Raw genomic sequence first — 16,294 nt, forward strand, 5'->3', positions numbered from 1 at the left:
TGAGTCTGAGTGAACTCCGGGAGTTGGTGATGGACAGGGAGGCCTGGCGTGCTGCGATTCATGGGGTCTCAAAGAGTCGGACACGACTGAGCGACTGAACTGAACTGAACGAACTGGTGCTCGAGCTTTTTAACATGACACTTTTTTCATAAAGATGAGTCAAGTTTTCCTTCTCTGCTGAATTATGTTATTCTGACTTATGGCATCTACACTCTTCCCTGGTGGCTCGGATGGTAAAGAATCTGCCTGCAATGCAGGAGACCTGGTTCGATTCCTGGGTTGGGAAGATGCAGGAGGGCATGGAAACCTACTCCAGTATTCCTGCTTGGAGAATCCCATGGACAGAGGAGCCTGGCAGGCTACAGTCCACAGGGTCACAAAGAGTTGGACATGACTGAGCAACTGAGCACACACAGCAGCACATACTCTGAAAATGGTAAACTGAGAATAACCACAAAGGAGGGAGACTTTCAGGTTAGGCTGTAAAGAGCCTCATTACTCTGCATTCACAGCATGGTTTCATGCTCCATCTCATGGTGTGTGCTCCCTGTACATTCACAGCATGGCCCTATTTTAGGACACTAGATAGTTCTTTGTCTGCTGCTTATGATAGATCATATGTCTGTCCACAAGCACAGACACATGATGGCTCCCAATAGGTGACATTCAAAGCAAATTTTTATCTGAGTTTTATATTTTACCCTGAGTTTTGTATTTTACTTCATTATTGTCTTTTGCAATTCAAAAATACAAACACATTCCTAGCAAAACTGAGTTTCCAAAGAATAATAGGAATAATTTAACACAAAAGGAATCCATCTGAATTGCCAAGGCTATAAAGAAGCACTTCTCGAGGTGGCAAATGAATAAGGGCTGGTACTGGTTTCAGATGCCAATTGTGAGAGAGATTAAAGACCAAAATGGACATAATGCTATGTTGGGAGAGAGTCGAGTGTCAAAAGGCGACACAGATCTCAGAAAAACAAGATGATATATAGAAAAATGGTCAAAGGTACAAATGTAAAGAAGACATAGCTGCTAAACTCAAAACAGGATGAGCCTGCAGGACTTAATCAAGACTTCAGAAAGAGGACTTACACCTCACAATCACTAGAATATAATTTTGAACTGAAACAAATAAAATTCTGGATGTATCACTAGGAAGGAAATATGATGCTACTCAATAGGATCAAGTGCTTGAATCTGGAATACTGTTTAGCGTAAAGATTTATCTTAAGCACTTCACTGCATGTTGGATTGAAAGAATGTTTAGAAAGCCTCACCCATGCAAACTGGGAATACCAAAATATCTACCAAGAGCAAGGGGAGTTTACTTCTTCTAGAAGGTGCATTCAATCCTGTGCCTCTACTACTCAAGTTACTTTTACTGGTGGCATATGCCATAGTCCTGACTTTTAAACAGAGCACTGATTCTGTAAACAAAGTTGAATCTTCCAGAACGTGTAAAAACAACCAAAACCAAGTGCAATTTTGGGTCACTTGGTTTTACAGGAATGTGTAACAAGACGTTCTGAAGCAGCTACACAATTTCACATGTAATTTTAGAAAGTTTAGAATACGTTAAAAGGTATTAATTTCTGCATTTTAAAGCAAATTTACCAGACTACAAAAGTTGTTCAGTTGTTTAGCGAGATTATATTTATCAGAATCATTAATCTGTCTTATTATATTAGGGTGTTAATCTCATTTTATTTGAGGATGAAATTTAGTAGCTTTACAAGTATAACTTGATATGTTTCTAGATATCATACATATGACAAATATACAGATACATATGTTAGATATAGTTATATATAGATAAATTATCTATAACCCTAGTATGCAGATGACATCATTCTAACAGCAGAAGTCAAAGAGAAACTAAAGAACCTCTCAATGAGGGTGAAGTAGGAGAGTGAAAAAGCTGGTTTAAAACTAAATATTAAGAAAACTAAGATCATGGCATCTGGCCCCATTATTTCATGGCAAATAGATGGGGTAAAGATGGAAGTAGTGACTGATTTCATTTTCTTGGGCTCTAAAATCACTGTGGATGGTGACTGCAGTCATGAAATAAGAAGACAATTGCTTCTTGGCAGGAAAGCGATGACAAACGAAGACAGTGTGTTGAAAATCAGAGCCATCACTCTGCCGACAAAGGTCCTTATAGTCAAAGCTCTGGTCTTCCCAACTGTCACATAAGGTTGTGAGACCTAGACCGTAAAGAAGGCAGAGTGCCAAAGACTTGATGTCTTTGAACTGTGGTGTTGGAGAAGACTCTTGACAGTCCCTTGGACAGCAAAGATATCAAACCAGTCAATCTTAAAGGAAACCAACCATGAATACTCATTGGAAGGACTGATGATGAAGCCGAAACTTGGGCAGACTTTGAGAGATGGTGAGGGACAGGGAGGCCTGGTGTGCTGCACTTCATGGGGTCGAGTCAGGCACACTGGGCGAATGAACAACAATGTTTATAGAAGCTTGCTTGATTAAATGCCTAAGTGGGAGAATTCTAGCAGATTTATGAAAATATAAAGAAGTAAAAATGACTTACTTTTAAAATTAGTACATTTATAAATAAGACTTGTATGATGATTAAAGATGTTTAAAGAAAAATTACGGCTTAAGACAAAATAAAATTCAATAAATAAAAATAAAAAATTCAAAACAGATTTAAGATTTATAATTTCAAGTACTACCTATTAATAAAGCAAAGGTAATTTAAATATCCCTTTCATGATCAAAATCTTCCCCTTGGCAATAAAAGCCTAGTGGAACTAAGTAAGAATGAAACCAAGCAGGACCCTCTGGGGCCCGTGGGCAGGAAGCTCGTCTGTGTCTTCTGTTTCCGCTTTGTATGGAACAGACTCCAGCCTCCAAGACCTCCCCTGAGTTCCCAAGGTCAGATTCAAGCAGCTGCTAATCAGGGAAGGGAGCAGATGCAGAGACAAGGAAGGAACAGTCAGGAAACAATAGTGCAGCCTTGGGAAAGAGTCCTGGTTCTTCCTCAGGAGACACACAGAACAATATCTTTACAGTTCTTCATAGAACTAAAAGCTAACCAAGGGAAGATGTCAGCATTCTTCAGACCACAGAAGACCACCTGAGACTAAAGGAACCAGAGTGGCTCACTATGAGATTATTGCTAAAGAAGTGCAGGCCCTGCACACACTCTGAACTTCTGAGAAACCTACCCTTGAGATATTGCTAAAAGACTCCTGACCAAGTCCTCCTGGGTTGGGACACACAGTTTTTTTAGTTTTTTTTTTGGCCGGGGTGGGGGGGGGCGGGGACACGATTTTTAAGGTCAGGAGCTCTCTGTGACCCCCTCTGCCTGGCAAAGCAATAAAGCTATTCTTTTCTATTTCATCCAAAACACTGTCACCAAGATTCCACTCAGCACGGGGCCAAAGAGGCCAAGTTTTCAGAATCAAGAATAAGAACAAATACGTGCTGAGCACACATCTCAGGGGAAGTTTGCATGGAGAACTATAGAGGAGAAATGTGATCTGTCACAAGGAACAGAGGGAACTGGTGGAAAACTAATATGTCATATCAAGAGTCAGAATGTGATAAATCATGCAAACACATGGACCCTCGGACTGCCATTTTCCTCTAAGACATATCAATTTATAATTACACCGGGTGGCAAAGAGATGCTTCAAGTGCCTAAGACTACAGGAAAGCTGATTTCCAAAAGAATAAGTCTTTACTACAAGAAGAAGTATAATCTCCCTCCATCACAGCATAAGTATATGTGATAACTTTCTCATTCAAGTTACCTAATTATGATTAAAAAAAAACAAAAACTAGTTCCAAGGTGCATTAAGTATCACGTATATTCTGACTGACTTGATCACATCCTACTCAAAAGCTCTATTCAGTATCATACAGATGTTCATTTGTTTTTCAGGGAAGATTGTCCTTGAGAAGGTTCATTTGAATTTGAAAGGACTATCTTTATACTGGATTTGAACAATGAACCCAGTATTAGAAAACACATTTCAAACTCTAGACAAATGCAAATTACACAACAGATTACTTTTTAGGTAATTGTTTAGAATGAACATCCAGTACTTATAAACCTCTTAATGGCTGGTTAATGTTTTTGTGATTAGATAAAAGCGGGCAATGAAAGATATACTAATCACTCTGGCAATAAAGAAAGAAATACATGAATAAAAACTGGGAATATTTTTAAAATCTTTAACATAAAAGGTATTTAAAATTATGTATTTTCTTTTGATAATTTTTGAAATTAACCACTAGGAAGCACTTCATTCAGATAAAATGACAGGTTTTGCATATACTCAATATTTATGACTTTCAAATGAGTGCTTTCCAAGTTTTTAATCTATACTCCATTCTAACATATTTTAATAGCAATATAAAAGTCAGGGTTATTAAGGCTGTTTTAAAAATAAATTTAGACATTATGAGAGAAAGTCAATTAAGTCAAATAAAATTTGAAAGTGCTTTAAAGGATATACATACAACCTTAGAAACATAAAACTTGATTTTAAATGTCAAATAATTTGACTATTATAAATTACATATGAAAATACTCTAAACTAACCAAGGATTAAAGGTGGCAGACGATTAAAAAGGATTCAGAGTATGATGGAAAATACATAAAATGCATTCATTCAGAATGGCTTGATACTAAGGATTCAGTAATGAAACAATGAAAACATGTTTTCCTATGTATCCCAGGTGTTTTGACCATGTCCTTAAACCTCACGATCTTGTACACAATTTCCTAAAATTAGCAGTGTTCATGTATTCAATCTTGTAAACTGGAGAAGAAAAAATAAAAGAAGCCTTCTATTGCCATTTAAAGAAAATCAAACTAAATATTAATTGCCTCAAATCTCTTTCTGGGATAAAGTAGGGTATATACTTTTAAGTAATAAATACTAAATAAATAATTAAATAGGTTACTATAAAGTCCAGTAGTTAGTGGTTTTAACGTGAGAAACTTCTTTGAATGAAAATTTCAAATTTGCTGAATAACATCAGATCAAAGGTATATTACTATGATTTTCCAAAGTTAACTCCTAATATTACATAATACCTCTGTGATAAAAGTAACTATGTGATGGAGGTTAAATCAAGATGCTGACTTGGGAAGATGCTGATTCTACCTCCTCCCACAGGCACACAAAACCTGCAACTATACAATGGATCAATTTCCTCTGACAAAGACCCAAAAAACTAGCTAAAACGTTCTTCAACAAAGGATTAAAGGACAACATCAACATGGGTAGGAGAGTCAGAGGTGCAGTCTCACCCAAAATCTCACCTCTGGCACAGCAACCCGGAGGTGCAAGAGACCTCACACATGTGGAACTTCTCCCGGAGGAGCTGGGGGTTTGTGCCCCGTATCAGGCACAACCTTACAACCTGCATTGGAGAGATGAGCTCCCAATACTTTTGGCTTTGAATATCAACAGGGCGGATGTTCAGCAGATGCAAAAGGCTGAAGGGACTGAAAAGTTCCCTCATGCAGAGCAACTCACACTAGGACTCAGCACAAACCCAACAGTGTGGAAAGCTCCTAGACCATATAAGAAGGAGATCCATTAGTTAAGATCGAAGGCTCTGCCCGGAATGCAGAGGTCTGTGAGAACCTTCTGAGACAGAGGAGCTGATATTTTTGGGCTCTCCTATCACACTGCTAGAGCCATAGGACTTGCCTTCGCTCCACGTGCTCCCCGGTCCCACTGAAGCCAGGGGGCTTACCCGCATGTCCCTGTGGTCCTGCTGCAGCCTGTGATCCCACCCTGCCCCCCATGTTCCTGGGGCCTCACTGTGGCCAGTGGGCAACCGTGCACTCTTGTAGCATTGGTGCAGTCAGCAATCTCACGGTAGGCTCTCCTGGGGCCCACTGAGCTGTCAGGAATGTTCACTTCATACAGGAGACACACCTTGACCACCTGGCCATGATCCAGAGATGACTGGATTTCTGGGCCTTGTGGGTCTGAAACAATCGAGGAGACAGTTCATGGTAGTGAACCATCGCCACAATATAGACAGTAGACTGAAACACATCCCTGGACTTCCTGTGAAAACAGCTCTAATTACTTGTCCCAGAGCTCAAGTGAGCGGAAGGCTTCCAGTTAATCACATGTCTAGAAGCTGCAGAAGAGCTCCCACACCAGAGAACACAGGCTGGGGGAGCCATCCTCACACCGTTCCTTGGCCTGTGACAGCTCACCTGTACCTGCCAGAGAGAAGCTTATACGTGCATTTGGAGCTCTGATTTTGGCAACTGTCACCAAGGGGACACCTCAGAACCACTTGAAGCTAGCAGGGGTTATAACAGTGGTCACATAAAACTGTGAATATATACATATACACACACACACACATTTTTTAAAAGCTGATTCCCAAAGGTCTACATTCCAAACAGCCTAAAGCTAAGTGGTGAACTAGATCCCTCTCTGTGGAACACTGATAGTGACCTATCAAGAATAAAATTAAACTACTTAGATAATTACAAATGCTCCAGAGACAAAAAAGAGCTAGGGCAGGCTGAAAAACAAGGTTCATCTCCTACAAGTCACTCCAACAAGACTAGAAGTAACTGCTTTGCCTAATTTGTAGAAACAAACACAGAGAGACAAGCAAAATGAGAAAACAGAGGAATGTGTCGCAAACAAAAGAAAAGACAAAAATTCAGGAAAAAAATCCCTCACTGAAATGGAGGTAATTTACCTGATAGTTTAATGAACATAAACATGCTCAATGATCTCTTGGAAGAACAGATGAATACAATGAGAACTTCCACAAAAAGATAGAAAATATAAGTAAATACCAAAAATAAATCATGGACCTCAAGAATACTCTAACTGAAAAGAAAAATATACTAGAGGGTTTCAGTAGCAGGCTAAATGAAGCAGCAGAAAGGATCAACAACCTGGAAGACAGGAAAGTGGAATTCATCGTAACAGATCAGAAGAAATAAAAGTATTTAAGAGACCTATGGTACAATATCCGGAGAAGGCACTCCAGTACTCTTGCCTGGAAAATCCCATGGATGGAGGAGCCTGGTGGGCTGCAGTTCATGGGGTCGCTAAGAGTCGGACACGACTGAGCGACTTCCCTTTCACTTTTCACTTTCATGCACTGGAGAAGGAAATGGCAACCCACTCCAGTGTTCTTGCCTGGAGAATCCCAGGGACGGGGGAGCCTGGTGGGCTTCCGTCTATGGGGTCGCACAGAGTCGGACACAACTGAAGTGACTTAGCAATAGCATGCTACAATATCAAGAGGAATAACATCCTCATTGTAGGGGTTCCAGAAAGAGAAGAGAGAGAGAAAAAGAGGCAGAATATTTAGTTCAAGAAACAATGGCTAAAAACATCCCTAACTAGGGGTAAGAACAGACACTGAGGTTGAGGAAGCATGGAGCATTCCAAGTAAGATGAACCCAAAGAGATCTACACAAAGGCACATTATAACTAAAATGTCAAACATTAAGACAAGGAGAGAATCATAAAAGCAAGAAGAAAAAATAACTTGTTATATATAAGGGAAACATCATAAGATTATCAGCTGATTTCTTAGCAAAAAATTTACAAGCCACAGGGAATGGCATAATATATTTAAAGTATTGAAAAGAAAAACCATTCAACCAAAAATACTCCACAGGCAAGGTTACTATTCAGAACGGAAGGAGAAATAGTTTTCTACAGAAGTAAAGGCTAAACATCATCAACACTAAATCTGCCTTACAAGAAATGTTAAAGGAACTTCAAGATAACAAAGAAAGCCATAAAATAGTAACAAGAAAACATAAGAAAGTCAAAATCTCATGAGTAGAGGCAAACATATAGTAAAGTTAGTGAATTAACCATTTATAAACCTAGAATGAAGGTTAAAAGGCAAAAACAAGTAAAATTAACAATAACTACAATAATTAAGGGAAACAAAAACAATATATAACATCAAAAATATAAAATGAGGGTGGGAGAACTAAAAATGTTTTTAATGTTTAGAATGCTTTAAAACTTAACTTCCTCTCAGCTTAAAATAGATTACTATACATACATACATACATATGTTTTTTATATATGAATTCCATAGAAACCACAAACCAAAAACCTATTGTACATACACTAAAGATAATATATACACATAATGTGAAAAAAAGTCATCAAATCACAGGAAAGAGAACCAGAGAAGAAAGGAACAGAGAGAAACTATAAAAACAACTAGAAAACAAGTCACAAAATGACAGGAAGTATTAATACATACCTGTTAATAACTACTTTAAATTTAAATGGACAAAACTTTCTGATCAAAAGCCAGAGCAGCTAAACATATTTTAAAAAACACACAATAATATAGTGCCTACAAGAGACTCAATTTAGATCTGAGGACACAAATAGATTGAAAGTGAAGAGATGAAAAAAGATATTTCTTTCAAACAGAAGCAAAAGGAAAGCTGGTGTAGCTATATTTACAGTAGACAAAATAGAAGTTAGAACACAGATTGTAATAAGAGACAAAGAAGGGCATTACATAAGCATAAAGGAGTCAATCCAACAAGAGGTCATAATATGTTTGAACATACATTAACTAATACAAGACCACCTTAATATAGGAAGCAAATATTAACCCACCTAAGGGCAGAAAAATAACAGGAATACAATAATAGCACGGAACGCTAACACCCTGATTTCATGAATGGACAGATCATTCAGACAGAAAATTATTAAGAAAACATTGGCCTTAACATATTAGATCAGCTATATTTATAGATAATGTATAGAACATTCTATCCAAAAGCAGAATATACATTGTTCTCAAGTACACATGGAACATTCTCCAGGATGTATTACATGTCAAGCAACAAGACAAATTTCAATAAATTTAAGCAGACTGAAATCATGTCAAACATTTTTTATAACCACAAATGGTATGAAGCTAGAACTAAGAGAAAACTGAAAAAAATCACAAATATGTGGAGATTAGGTAACACACTACTGAGCAACCAATGTCAATGAAGAAATCCGAGGGGAAATCAAAACTAATTTTAAAAATGGAAACAGAAATACAACATTTCAAAATCTGAGACAAGGCAAAATCAATTTTTTAAAAACTATTACTTTTGGCTGCCCTGGGTCTTCATTAAGATGACCACTATGGCGAGTGGTCATCTTCATTTGTGGCTCACAGGTTCTAGACTACAGGGGCTCAGTAGTCACGGTGAGTGGGCTTAGCTGCCCTGCAGAATATGGGATCTTTGTACCCCGACCAGGGATCAAATCTGGATGCCCTGCATTAGAAGGTGGATTCGTAACTACTGGACCACCAACTAAGTCCTGGAAGAGGGAAGTCAGGCCTACTTAAAGAAAAAAGACAAATCTCAAACAATCTAACTGGAAAAAGAAAAACGAAGTCCAAAGGTAAGAGGAGGAAGAAAATCATAAAGATTAATGTGGAAATGAATAAAACAGAGGCTAAAACTATAATAATAAAAAAGATAAAAATCAAGAGCTAGTTCACTGAAAAGATAAACAAAGATGACACACTTTTAGTTAGACTAACCAATAAGAGAGAGAAGGCTCAAACAAAGCGAGAAATAAAAAAAGGAGAAATTGCAGTGATACTAAAGAAATACAAAGAATCATGGGGGTCTTCTAAGAACAATAATATGACAACAAATTGGATCAGTTCAGTTCAGTTGCTCAGGCGTGTCTGACTCTTTGCGACTCCACAGACTGCAGCACGCCAGGCCTCTCTGTCCATCACCAACTCTCAGAGCTTGCTCAAACTCATGTCCATCGAGTCAGTGATGCCATACAACCATCTCATCCTCTGACGTCCCCTTCTCCTCCTGCCCTCAATCCCTCCCAGCATCAGGGTCTTTTCCAATGAGTCAGCTCTTCGCATCAGGTGGCCAAAGTATTGGAGTTTCAGCTTCAACATTAGTCCCTTCAATGAATATTCAGGACTGATTTCCTTTAGGATGGACTGGTTGGACCTCCTTGGTGTCTAAGGGATTCTCAAGAGTCTTTTCCAACACCACAGTTCAAAAGCATCAATTCTTAGGCACTCAGGTTTCTTTATGGTCCAACTCTCACATCCATATATGACTACTGGAAAAACCATAGCTTTGACTAGATGGAACTTTGTCTGCAACATAATGTCTCTGCTTTTTAATAAGCTGTCTAGGTTAGTCATAGCTTTTCTTCCAAGGAGCAAGCGTCTTTTAATTTCATGGCTGCAGTCACCATCTGCAGTGATTTTGGAGCCCCCAGAATTAAAGTCTTTCAGTGTTTCCACTGTTTACACATCAAGTGATGGGCCAGATGCCATGATCTCAGTTTTCTGAATGCTGAGTTTAAGGCAAATTTTTCACTTTCCTCTTTCACTTTCATCAAGAGGCTCTTTAGTTCCTCTTTGTTTGCGGCCATAAGGGTGGTATCATCTGCGTATCTGAGATTATTGATATTTCTCCCGGCAATCATGACTCTAGCTTATGATTCATCCAGGCTGGCATTTCACATGATGTACACTGCATGTAAGTTAAATAAGCAGGGTAATAATATACAGCCTTGACGTACTCCTTTTCCTATTTGGAACCAGTCTGTTTTCCATGTCCAGTTCTAACTGTTGCTTCCTGACCTGCATACAGATTTCTCAGGAGGCAGGTAAGGTGGTCTGGTATTCCCATCTCTTTAAAAATTTTCCAGTTTGTTGTGATCCACAAAATCAAAGGCTCTGGCATAGTCAATAAAGCAAAAGTAGATGTTTTTCTGGAACTCTCTTGCTTTTTCGATGATGCAGTGGATGTTGGCAATTTGATCTCCGGTTCCTCTGCTCTTTTTAAAGCCAGCTTGAACATCTGGAAGTTCACAGTTCATATACTGTTGAAGCCTGGCTGGGAGGATTTTGAGCATTACTTTGCTAGTGTGTGAGATAAGTGTAGCTGTGCAGTAGTTTGAACATTCTTTGGCATTGGATTGGAATGAAAACTGACCTTTTCCAGTCCTTTGGCCACTGCTGAATTTTCCAAATTTGCTGGCATATTAAGTGCAGCACTTTCACAGCACCACTGTTTAGGATTTGAAGTAGCTCAACTGGAATTCCATCACCTCCACTAGCTTTGTTCATAGTGATGCTTCCTAAGGCCCACTTGACTTTACATTCCAGGATGTCTGGCTCTAGGTGAGTGATCACACCATCATGGTTATGTGGGTCATGAAGATCTTTTTTTTGTATAGCTCTTCTGTGTATTCTTGTCACCTCCTTTTAATATCTTCTGCTTCTGTGAGGTCCATACTATTTCTGTCCTTTATTACACCCATCTTTGAATGAAATGTTCCCTTGGTATCTCTAATTCTCTTGAAGAGATCTCTAGTCTTTCCCATTCTACTGTTTTCTCTATTTCTTTGCACTGATCACTGAGGAAAGCTTTCTTACCTCTCCTTGCTATTATTTGGGACTCTGCATTCAGATGGATATATCTTTTCTTTTCTCCTTTGCCTTTAGCTTCTCTTCTTTTCTCAGCTATTTGTAAGGCCTCCTCAGACAACCGTTTTGCCTTTTTGCATTTCTTTTCCTTGGGGATGGTCTTGATCACTGCCTTTGTACAATGTCATGAACCTCCATCCATAGTTCTTTAAGCACTCTGTATATTAGATCTAATTCCTTGAATCTATTTGTCACTTCCACTGTATAATGTAAGGTATTTGTGTTAGGTCATGCCTGGATGGTCTGGTGGTTTTCCCTACTTTTTTCATTTGAATCAGAATTTTCAATAAGGAGTTCAAGATCTGAGCCACAGTAGGCTCCTGGTCTTGTTTTTGCTGACTGTATATAGCTTCTCCATCTTTGGTTGCAAAGAATATAATCAATCTGATTTCAGTATTGACCATCTGGTGACGTCCATTTGTAAAGTATTCTCTTGTGTTGTTGGAAGAGGGTGTTTTCTATGACCAGTGCGTTCTCTTGGCAAAACTCTGCTAGCCTTTGCCCTGCTTCATTCTGTACTCCAAGGCCAAATTTGCCTGTTACTCCAGGTATCTGTTTTCCCATTTTTGAATTCCAGTCCGCTATATTGAAAAATCCATCTTTTTGGGGTGTTAGTTCTTCAGTCGTGTCCGACTCTGTGCGACCCCGTAGATGGCAGCCCACCAGGCTCTGCCGTCCCTGGGATTCTCCAGGTAAGAACACTAGAGTGGGTTGCCATTTCCTTCTCCGATGCATGAAAGTAAGAAGTGAAAGTAAGTCGCTCAGTCATGTCCGACTCAGCGACCCCATGGACTGAAGCCTACCAGGCTCCTCCATCCACGGGATTTTCCAGGCAAGAGTACTGGAGTGGGGTGCCACTGCCTTCTCCAGTAGGTCTTCATAGAAGACTTCAACTTTAGCTTCTTCAGCATTACTGGTTGGGGCACAGGAATTGGATAACTTAGATCAAATGGATAAATTCCTAGAAACATATAACCTTCAAGACTGAAATATAAAGAAATAAAATATCTGAATAGATAGATTATTAGTAAAGAGATTGCAAAAAAAAAAAAAAATCCCAACAAACAGAAGTACAGCATCAGACAGTTTCACCTGTGAATTTTATCAAACATTCAAAGACTGAATATCTATCCTCAAACTAATCCAAAGAGTAAAGAAGGCAGAACATTTCCAAACTCATTTTATAAAGCCAGCATTATCCTGATAACAAGAACAGACAAGGACACATAAAAAAGGAAAATTACAGGCCAACATCTCCAATGAAAATAGATGTAAAAGTCTTCAACAAAATATTAGCAAACTGAATTCGTATATGCTGCATGCTAGGTTGCTTCACGACTGTGTGGTAGTTATGCCCAACTCTTTGTGACCCTATGGACTGTAGCCCACAAGGCTTCTCTGTCCATAGGATTCTCCAGGTAAAAATACTGGAGTGTGTTGCCATGCCCTCTTCCAGGGGATCTTCCTGGCCGAGGTTTTGAACCCTCCTCTCTAGTGTCTCCTGCATTGGCAGGCAGGTTCTTTAACCCTAGTGCCACCTGGAAAGCCAAACTGAATTCAATCACATATGAAATTAAAATAAAGAGGAAAATAAAATAAAAAGGAAAAAAAAAAAAAAGGAAAGGATGATCATGATCATCAAGTGAGACTTGTTCTAAGGATGTAAAGCTTGTTCAACCTCTACAAATCAATAAACATGATACTCATACTTACAAAATGAATCATAAAAAATGTAGACTGTCTCCATAGATGCAGAGAAAGCATTTCACAAAATTCAGCATCTTATTATGATAAACACTCTCAACAAAGTGGGCAGAGAAGGTACATATTTTGACATAATAAAGGCTATATATGACAAGCCCACAGATAATATCATACTCATTGGTGAAAAGCTGAAAGGTATTCCTTTAAGATTATGAACTATATAGAAGAATGCTCACTGTAACTACTTTTATTCAATATAATATTGGAAGTCCTAGCCACAGCAGTTAGGGGAAAAAAGAAATAACAGGAATCCCAACTGGAAAGGAAGATGAAAAAATGTCAGTATTTGCAGATGACATGATACTATATAGAAAAAACAAACTATAGAGTCCACCAAAAAAAAAAAAACCAACCTCTTAGAACTAACACATGAATTCAGTAAAGTTTCATCATACAAAATCAATATACAGAAATCTGCTGTATTCCTATAACTCATTACAAAATATCAGAAAAAGAAATTAAGAAAACAATCACAACTACATAAAAAAAGGAACACCCTGGAATAAATTTAAACAAAGAGGTAAAAGACATACACTGAAAACTCTAAGACACTGATGAAAGAAATTAAAGATGACACAAATGGAAAGGTATACCACACTTATAAATGGGAAAAAGTAATATCATTAAAATGATCATACTAGCCAACGCAATTTACAGATTCAGTGCAATCCCTATCAAACTACCAAAGGCATTTACCACAGAATTAGAACTAATAATCAATGATTTTATGGAACCATGAAAGAATCTGATAAGGCAGATTTCAGACAAAAAAAGAATCATCAGAAAAACAAACCCCTAAATGAGTAAATAAATAAATAAAGCTGGAGGTACCAAACTCCTTGATTTCAAAGTAAACTACAAAGTTACAGTAGTCAAAAGAGTATGGTAAGGGCATAAATACAGACACAAATCAATGGAAGAGAGTAAAGGGTCTAAAAATAAACCCATATATTCATGGATAAATAATTTATGACAAAGGAGTCAAGAATATAAAATGATAAAAGGCAGCCTCCTCAATAAATGGTGCTTGGAAAACTGGACAGACACTTGCAAAGAAATGAATATAGTACCACACACAAAAAATCAAATTGAAATGGATTACAACTTAAACATAAGACCTGAATCCATAAAAATTCTAGAAAAAAATGTAGGCAGTAAGCTCCTTAGTATGTGTTGACATGGAATTTTTTTGATCTGACCTCAAAAGCAAAGGCAACAAAAGCAAAAATAAACAAGTGGGCCTATATGAAACTGAATAGCTTCTGTACAGCAAAGGGAATCATCAACAAAATGTATTGGTGATCTACTGAATGAGGGGAAAATATTTGCAAATCATATATATGATAAGGGGTAAATATAAAAAAATATATAAAGAACTCAAACAGTTGAATAGTAAAAAACAACTTACTTAAAAATGGGCAGAGGATTTATATATTTTATTCAAAACACACACAGATGGCCAATAGGCACATGAAAAGACATTTAACACCACTAATCATCAGAGAAATGCAATCAAAATGAGATATCACTCACACCTGCTAGAATGGCTATTATCCAAAGGACAAAAAAAGAAGTTTTACAGAGAATGTGGAGAGAAGGGAAACTTTGTACACTATCGGTAGGAATGTATACTGGAGCAGCAACTATGGAAAATAGTACAAAGGTTCCTCAAGGTTTAGGAACAAACTACCATAAGATCAAGTTATACCTCTTCTGGGTATTTATCCAAAGAAAATGAAAAATACTAACTTGAAAAGATATATCCATCTCTATATTCATTGTGGCATTATTTACAATAGCTAAGATATGGACACAACCTAAATTGACACTGATGGGAGAATTGGATAAAGAAGATAAGGTATATACACAAAATGGACTACTGCTCGGCTATAAAAAAGGAAATTTTTTGTTTGCCATTTGCAACAATATGGAGGGAACTCAAAGGCATTTTGTTAAGTGAAATAAGTCAGAGAAGGACAAATACCATACGATTTCACTTATATGTGGAATATAAAAAAATAAAACAAACAAAAAAGAAACCAAACTCAGATTCATGGTTATCAGAGGGAAGGGGTTGGAGGCTGGAGGACAACTTTATGGTGACAGATGGTACTAGACTTACTGCAGTAATCACTTTACAGTTTATACAGAAATTAATTGTTTTGTTGTATAGCTGAAACTAATTTGTTATTTTTGTTGTTGTGGTTTAGTCGTTCAGTCCTGTCTGACTCTTTGAGACCCCACGGACTGTATCCCGCCAGGCTTTCCATGGGATCCCCCAGGCAAGAATACTGGAGTGGACTGCCGTTTACTTCAACTAAAAAAAAAAAAAAAATCTACATGATAACATTTCAAATAATTACTAAAACAACTTACTTTCTTCTTTCTTGCTAATAATCGCAGGCAGGGTATAAATCTAAAAAACAAAAGAAGTCAGCCAGTCATCTGCAGTTAAGGAGCCACAACAGATAATGACCAGGGTGGTACTGGTTCAGTGATATAGAAACGGAGTGTCTTGACTTCAAGGTCCTACCACTACTTTGTGCACAATGCCCTCCTCCAGTCTTGCCTCCCACTCCTTTTCCTCCCTTGCTGTCCTGCCCTGGGCAAAGGTTTACCCCTTTCCCTCTGATCTAAGCATTTCATTCCATTATCCAACACGAGGCACCATCTCCCTTCTCCAGGAAGTACCTCATGACGGATGCACCTGATTGTTTCCTCCTCAAATTACCTGCTTAACGTTTTTTCTCAGCATGTAGCCTCTCAACTACTAGCAGTAAAGAGACAAGTTGCTTTGTTTTTAATTTTTAATCTGTCACTGACAGATAATTTTGTAAATTACAAAAAAAAAAAAAAAAAGTAAATGTAATAAACAATCAAGAATAGACAGTCTAAATTTTTTTATTATTAAATTCAACAGATGTAAAATGACTCCTAATTGCTACAAAATTTTCCAGATCCTTAATCATAATCTTTGTACTCAGTGTAGCTTGGTAATAGTTGGCAGGACAGATTCAAAATCTAGGGGCCACACTTTGTGTAG

General features: G+C 37.9%; 1 protein-coding gene across 1 annotated transcript in view; it reads right to left on the reverse strand.

Moving 5' to 3' along the window:
- Positions 1-16,294, reverse strand: part of ARHGAP42 (Rho GTPase activating protein 42) — a 349,865-nt gene that overhangs the window by 41,106 nt on the left and 292,465 nt on the right. Inside the window, exon 12 of the mRNA XM_010848229.1 lies at positions 15,628-15,667. Within this exon, the coding sequence (XP_010846531.1) occupies positions 15,628-15,667 (40 nt within the window). The remainder of the gene's footprint in view (positions 1-15,627; positions 15,668-16,294) is intronic.

Source organism: Bison bison, unplaced genomic scaffold (assembly GCF_000754665.1).
Source record: "Bison bison bison isolate TAMUID 2011002044 unplaced genomic scaffold, Bison_UMD1.0 scf7180017864262, whole genome shotgun sequence".
NCBI lineage: Eukaryota > Metazoa > Chordata > Mammalia > Artiodactyla > Bovidae > Bison > Bison bison.